Below are 8,112 nucleotides of genomic sequence, written 5' to 3'. Positions count from 1 at the left end.
ATAAGTTAGCTCGACATTACAGCGTCGGCCTACCACCGCCACAGAAGGGGAATAATATAGAACAAGACCAACCCATCACAATAGTCACATACAACCCCTTCCTCATATCCTTATACCAAAAAATCGCTAAAAAACAAGGATTACGACTGTCGTTCAGAAGATGTCCGTCTATGTTTAAGCTTTTACGCAATGAAAAAGATAAACCTAAGGAGGATAAGCTGCCAGGGGTATACGCTGTTCCCCTCGTGGACCACAGATTTGAGAGACAACTTATCTACATTGGTGCTACTAAGCGTTCGATCGGTGTCCGATGGGCGGAACACAAAAGTGACATCATCCACAACAGAGCTACTACTTCGTTATCCACGTATGCTTCGGACCCGGAAATTTCGGTAGACTTTGATAACGCTAAACTCCTCATTACCACTAAATTTACGGATCACATCAAATGGTTGGAACAAATGGAGATCTGCAAGGCATACAACACGTCTGAACCTATTAACTCGAGGGATGAAATTACCCTATCCCTTGCATGGCAGGCACTACTACAGAAAGAAGATACGCATTAATAATGCGTTTCATAAATAGGATGTAAACATCGTGCATAGGAATTTTATACCGAACATTTTTTATTTTTATTTTTTATTATATTTATTTACGGAATTTCGGGAATGCACGTGATTCACATTAACGTTGAATTTTGACTTTTGAAATGTTGTTCGGTAGAATAATTTTTCGAATATCGCTATTTACTGGTCTTCGTTCATGGTTATTTTAAAGACGAATCGCTGCTTGAGAAAGGTCCTAGGGAAGGAACCGAAAACGTTCGCAGTATATTTTACGATTATTTAATACCGGTTATTGGTTTTAGTAAGTGATATTTTTATATTAATCCGGTATTTGAAGATTCTTTATATATATTCTCAGGTCATTATTGATGATTTCTTGCCATTTTTCAGGCAGCTTGTCAGTTCTCCTTGCATAAAATTCGGTGATTTCAAATCAACAAAACAGTCTTTACGGGCAGAGTCAACTTTTTAATTCAGGCTTCTCATCTACCTTATTATGTAAAAATGATTAAAAACAATTGCTTTTAAATGTTTTTGTTTGAAAAAGGGACAGGATGTTTCTTTTGAATTGTGAATATTTTATATATATTTACTGTCCTTGGCCATTTCATTAAATTTTGTATTAATTGAAATATTTTTTAAGATATTTAAAAGCTAATCTCTCTAAAATATTTATTTATTTACAAAATTAAGATTTTAGATGTAATTTCTGTAATTTTAAAAATAAAGCTTTATACATAATATTAAAATGTATTTAAATCTAAATAATTTATTTAAAGTTTGTTGCTGGAAGTAATGGTCCATTTCCTATAGTACCTGTTGAATTTCCAAAGTTACAAGAAATGAGGTAAATATAAATTCTATGAGAAAAAATATAGATGATGATTTAAATTCTTTCTTAATTGTTATTATTTATTACTCTTCTGTTACTTTTGCATGATAATTATAAGATGTAGTTTTGTTTTTATTTAATTGTAAAATTGTTATTAATAAAATAGATTTGTGTGTAAACGTTGTAAATAGAGAGAGAGAGAGTTGTTTGCAAACTCTCTCTCTCTTGCGATAATTAAATTTCAGAAAATATGGATAAGATCGTATATCATGTACTCCTGCCTGCTAAAATAAATTTGTTATTGTTTATTAATATGGAATCCGAGTGAATCACTTCTTTGTTTCTCTCTCCTCACCTCTATTCTGAATCCAACTACTCACGTGATGTAAATTCATGTTTTTTGAGTCCCGAGAGACTCAATGGTGTCACAACCTGACGTGGTGTCAGAGACACCAACCCTACGGTCACACTAGGATAATTGTGTCATCCGCATAGCCCTGTATGCAGCAGCCAGGAGGCAGGGTGTTGTTTAAGTGCAGAATAGAGTTATAGGCTATGTTCCAGAGATCAGGATCAGACCTGGATCCCCGAGGACAGCCTCCAGTGATGGGTATAACTATGTTATTTTGTGTTGTATAAACACCTGCACTCCTGTTGCTAAGATACGACTGAAGAAGTTTGTAAAGATTTCAAGGGCAGTGATGAGCATGTAATGTGTGCAGGATAAAAGGCCACCAGGCATGATCGAAGGCTCCTCTAAAGTCATAAAGTCATACAATTAATACAGACATTTACTTCTTTTACTGATAGTTCAGATTAATTTTAAAAATTAATATCGATTATTTATGTGAAGAATTATAAAATGCAACAGGGAGGAGAGCATTGCAGAATGCCAGGGGATCAAACTATGTCCCAAATATAACATATGGCAATATCAATATTGTCATTTGTAAATTTTAACACAGCTGTATTAATTTTGCTATATTATGAATTTTGGAGAAAAGTCTGTAATACTCTTATTAATCTAACATTGGTTAAAATTTTTTTGAAGTATTTTAGTTAATCCACAACCATAAATTTATGTGGCTTTCAAAAAAAATAACAAATCCTGTTTAATCCATGTACAAAAGTATGTATTTATTAAATTTATCTCTTAACAAATTTCCTGAACTTTATAAAATATTAANGCCAACAAGTGAGTAACTCGTCACAAAAAATTGTTTCGGTTTAGTATGTACTACCATTTTATTATAATTAATTTTATAACAATATATTGATGGGAGAAAGTCAATAAAATAAATTCAATTTTAAAAATGCTTGGCGGACCGCATAAACATGTTTAACGGGCCACGTGTTGCTCATCCCTGGTGTAAAAGATGGAAGTTAACAAAGAGAAAATTAGGTATGTTTTACAATTTTGCTTCGATAAAGGCGAAAATGCAAGCCATGAGGTTGAAATTGTGAATGGTGTTTATGGTCTCAATACTGTCACAGTCAATTATGCGCAATTTTGATTTCGTCGATTCTGTTCTGGTAATTTCGATGTTAAAGATGCACCTCACACAAGTGAGCCCATTATCGAAAATGTTGATAAAATCATGGAAATGATCAAAGTAGACAGGCATGTTGGCAGTTGTAGTTTTTTTTTTTTTTTTAGAATAACATCATTTCCCTTTGCAGGGATCAGTCTCCCTTGTCCCACTATCCGCATCACAAGGGGAATGTCTTCTTTATTACTTTATCCTTAAAACTTATACAATTTTTAGTACAAACAACAAATATAAATTTAACAATATGTACATAGGTAACTTTGCCTTACAGACTTGTGGCTACTTGCCACAATAGGGAGGGAGCAGCTCGCTCTCCACCCTCATGAAAGAATTAGTCATAGTACAGTATTGCCCAGGAGCTAAAGATTGATCACAAAACAGTTTTAAACCATTTGCATAAAGCTGAATTCAAAAAGACGCTCATGTTTGCGTGCCACATGAATTGATGCAAAAAACATGATGGATCTAATTTCCATCTTCAAAGTCTTGGCCAAACAGAATTAAATCGATCAATTTCTTAAATGGATGAAGACTGGGGATGAGAAATGGGTGACATACAATAATATTGTGCAAAAACAATCATGGTCAAAGTGAGGTGAAGCAGCTCAAATGGTGGACAAACCAGGATTAATGGCCAGGAAGGTTTTGCTGTGCATTTGGTGGGACTGGAAAGGAATCATCTACTATGAGCTGCTTCCATATGGGCAAACACTAAATTTGGACCTCTACTGTCAACAATTGGACCATTTGAAGCTAGCGATTGACCAGAAGTGGCCAGAATTGGCCAACAGGAGAGGTGTTGTGTTTCATCAGGACAATGCCAGGCCACACACATCTATAGTGACTCACCAGAAACTCAGGGAGCTTGGTTGAAAAGTTTTGATGCATCCACCTTATAGTCTGGACCTGGCACCAAGCAATTATTATTTTTTTTTTACCATTGCAAAATTTCCTTAGTGATAAGAAATTGACATCAATAGAAGATTGTGAAAATCACTTAGTTGAGTTTTTCACCAATAGGGACCAGGGCTTCTATGAGAGAGGCATTATGAAATTACCTTTAAAATGGCAACAAATTATAAAACAAAACAGTGCATATTTGACCCAAGTTGGACAATCCAAACCATGTTAAATAAAGTCTTGAAATAAACGAAAAATAATGGATTTCTTTTTCCCCAACCCATATATCGTTCCAGTTTACTGTTGTGGTTTTTATTTACATTTACATTTATTACATTTCTGAATTTTTCATTGTGATTTTATATTAAAATGGCAAAGCTTTATCAAAATTGGCCCATCAAATTTTGAGAACAAACTCAATTCTATTAGTCACATAGAATACACGCTAGCAACCTTGGGAAATTACATGACATCTCTTTGTTGCAAGTGCTCTTGTGAGGACCTTGTATCCCAAAAATGAAGTCACAAACCCCCATTTTTTATTTTATTTTTGGTGTTTTCATAGTAATTAATGGAAAATGGCAAAGTTTTATCAAAATTGATCAAACAGATTTCAAGAACAAATGCAATTCTGTAAGCCACTTAAGAGAGGCTTCACTAATGCTCTGCCTCAATTAAATGATGTTACTTATTGAGTAACATTCTAATTTCAAACATTATCAAATTGAAGCTAGATTGGAAACCTGACATAAGTTTATGAAATATGCTAGAAACATTTGTTTCCTTAATAAATTTGTTTTGCTGGAAATGCAAGGATGAGGTTTTTGAGATTTTAAGGTAATCATATTTCAAGCTTTGTTTGTTACTTTTAGGCTTATTTGTAAGGAAAATAAGGCATATCTAATTCATAGATGACCTTTTCTGCATTAGTGCTAAGAATCAATTAAGATAAAAATGTAAATATTAATAAAAGATATAATTCATAATTTATTATTACATTTAATTAATTTTAACAATATTATCCTAAATTTTTAAATTAATGTAATTTATCACCAATAGGAATTTATTTAAATTTTTTCCATGCCTTTAATTAGGAGTAAAAATTATCACGATAAATCTACTGATAGAATATATGAAGGATATAGTCAAGTAAGTTTCAAAAAATTTTGTATTAAGTGTAAACAAATATAAATTTTTTGTCATGTTTAAATTAAAATTGTTTATTTTCAAAGTTAATTTAGTAATATCAATATTTTTAGATTGTCTTCCAGTTCATTTTCAGATATAAACTGTAATTTCAGATATTATATTATTCTAGGAATTAAATACAATGTTCTTCAATGGTTGGGATTGAAGTAAACCTAGAAATGTTGAAAATATTAAGTCAGGAATTTCAAAAAGCAGAAGGTTTTTGATTTTAGATATTTTTTATTTTCCTGACTATTATATATAACAGTGGAAAGTATTGCGATTGGTCAGAAAATGACCCCCCAACATTTTTGGACCTGGACCTTGAAATGTCAAGAAGTGCAAAAAAATTTGGGTTTTTTATGGATGTTAGTGTGTATGGGAGGGCATGAATTTGTTCATCCTCTTTGAAGCTTAATAACTCCTATGTTTTTCAAAAATTTCTGAAATTTTGCAGGGATGTTTGTGTATTGGGGGATTGATACTATTAAATTATGGTGGTTAACGGTTGACGGCGTGGGGAGATAAAAGGAGTTGTGTGTCGTATTTTCAGTAAGATTAGACTTAATGATGACTTTACTCATTCTTAGCATTTACAATTTTGTATAAAACCAATCCCTACCCTAAAAATTAACTTTTTTGCTATTTTATAATAATTAAAAATATAAAAAGTTTTTAAATAAAATATCATAACAGATGGTTCAAATGTTGCCAGGAAAGTTAAGCAACTCATTACTGTATTTCTTTTTCTATTAATCAATTGCCTTACATCAGTGTTTTTCAACCTTCTTGAATACCTGACCCCTTTACTAGTTAAAGACTTCTGACGACCCATCCAGGGCCATATTAAAACTATATCAGTGATTTTAAAAACTACGTATTTAATTTTCTTACTTTAAATATCGATCGAAAAACCAATTGTACTGTAAATTAAAAAGGCACAGCCTTCTCACTGAAATTCTAGTTTTTTTTTTATTGTAGTGTAGGACCTACAAATACTTGTCTATTTCTTTCACCCGCGACCCCCTGGTGTAAGGCTTTGCGACCCCCCCCTGGAGGTCGTGACCCACAGGTTGAAAAACACTGCCTTACATCATTAATTTTATATTTGAATTTAAAAGTGAAATATATCACTTTCAGTTATATATTGTCTATAACTAATAAAGTTATTAAATCTTTAGATATCATTAGGCTACAATTTGAAAAAATTGTAGACCTATAAATTACCACTGTCATTCATCCATTCGTCTGTCCATCTGTCCTTCCTTAATCTCAAGAACAGAGTTAGATACATGAAAGTCAAGACTAGATATAGAAAGCTTAGGGGCAGGAGACCCTGATTAATATATATGAAATTCAAGTACAAACTGGAAGTCACATAATTTTAATTTGCAACTTTTCCCCCTAAAGATGTTAGATAGATGATCAGCACAACTCCATTGCTAATGGGAAAAGTATGATGTACAGGGTCAAGACACTACAGTACAATTTGAGGTGAAGAGCAAAAATTGCAGCTTGGCATTGTGACCATGTCACAATAAATAATAGCTAATTTCAGATAGAGCAGTTTGAAAGTGTTTTACAAAAGTTCCATTCTGGTGATTACTTATGTACAACTTGAGATTGTCAAGAAATTATCCATTTTGAGTTATTACCACATAAGAAACCTGTTACTGCAAATATATACAATCAACAGTAGGAGTAACTTTGGCTAAAACTTCAAGAAAAGTGTTTTGCACTTTTTAACAGAAAGAAGGCCATGGTAAAGGTTACCCAAGAAAATTTTGAATTTTGGCTGGTCTATTTTTGCCTTATCCACCATATTCACCTGACCTAGCACCAACAGATTTTCAGACTTTTATTGCTTCTTCCAAAACTATGAATATTTTATCTTTTTCTTTTCTGTTTTAAAATATTAAAATTGGCAGAAAAGTAATTTTTTCTAAGAAATGCTTGTAAACAAGCATTTCTTAGAAAAAATTTTTATCCTGTACAAGGATAAAAATTTAAACAAAATTATAATATGCTATAAAAAAACAGCAAATTAGTCACAAGTCAAGCAACTGGTTTCAAGGATAAGATATTTGATTTTGTTTGTCAGAATATATTGTTTTCAGGAAAGAATCAACATTTATTTCAAAATTAATTTTATTATATTTGGTTAAGTCATAAATAATTTCAGTTTCCTAAAATGAAATTTATTTGCCAGTAAAATATAGAATAATACAGTTTAATCTAATATATATTCTCAGAAAAAAAAAAAAAAAAATCACTTACTAAAACCAATAACCGGTATTAAATAATCGTAAAATATACTGCAAACGTTTTCGGTTCCTTCCCTAGGACCTTTCTCAAGCAGCAATTCGTCTTTAAAATAACCATGAACGAAGACCAGTAAATAGCGATATTCGAAAAATTATTCTACCGAACAACATTTCAAAAGTCAAAATTCAACGTTAATGTGAATCACGTGCATTCCCGAAATTCCGTAAATAAATATAATAAAAAATAAAAATAAAAAATGTTCGGTATAAAATTCCTATGCACGATGTTTACATCCTATTTATGAAACGCATTATTAATGCGTATCTTCTTTCTGTAGTAGTGCCTGCCATGCAAGGGATAGGGTAATTTCATCCCTCGAGTTAATAGGTTCAGACGTGTTGTATGCCTTGTAGATCTCCATTTGTTCCAACCATTTGATGTGATCCGTAAATTTAGTGGTAATGAGGAGTTTAGCGTTATCAAAGTCTACCGAAATTTCCGGGTCCGAAGCATACGTGGATAACGAAGTAGTAGCCCTGTTGTGGATGATGTCACTTCTGTGTTCCGCCCATCGGACACCAATCGAACGCTTAGTAGCACCAATGTAGATAAGTTGTCTCTCAAATCTGTGGTCCACGAGGGGAACAGCGTATACCCCTGGCAGCTTATCCTCCTTAGGTTTATCTTTTTCATTGCGTAAAAGCTTAAACATAGACGGACATCTTCTGAACGACAGTCGTAATCCTTGTTTTTTAGCGATTTTTTGGTATAAGGATACGAGGAAGGGGTTGTATGTGACTATTGTGAT

At 32.6% G+C, this 8,112-nt stretch overlaps 1 protein-coding gene and 1 long non-coding RNA gene across 2 annotated transcripts in view; both read left to right on the top strand.

Annotated features, from left to right (window-relative positions):
- Positions 1-8,112, top strand: part of LOC111638156 (vacuolar protein sorting-associated protein 37A-like) — a 99,411-nt gene that overhangs the window by 30,631 nt on the left and 60,668 nt on the right. Inside the window, exon 3 of the mRNA XM_023383803.1 lies at positions 4,946-5,000. Coding sequence (XP_023239571.1) covers positions 4,946-5,000 — 55 coding nt within the window. The remainder of the gene's footprint in view (positions 1-4,945; positions 5,001-8,112) is intronic.
- Positions 620-1,372, top strand: LOC111638157. Its single transcript, XR_002758804.1, has 3 exons — positions 620-870; positions 960-1,067; positions 1,349-1,372. It is a non-coding gene; the product is annotated as an uncharacterized LOC111638157 (long non-coding RNA).

Source organism: Centruroides sculpturatus, unplaced genomic scaffold (assembly GCF_000671375.1).
Source record: "Centruroides sculpturatus isolate CEXI.00-Female unplaced genomic scaffold, Cexi_2.0 scaffold895, whole genome shotgun sequence".
NCBI lineage: Eukaryota > Metazoa > Arthropoda > Arachnida > Scorpiones > Buthidae > Centruroides > Centruroides sculpturatus.
Note: the sequence above shows the minus strand (reverse complement) of the source record. Positions and strands in the feature narration are given on the sequence as shown.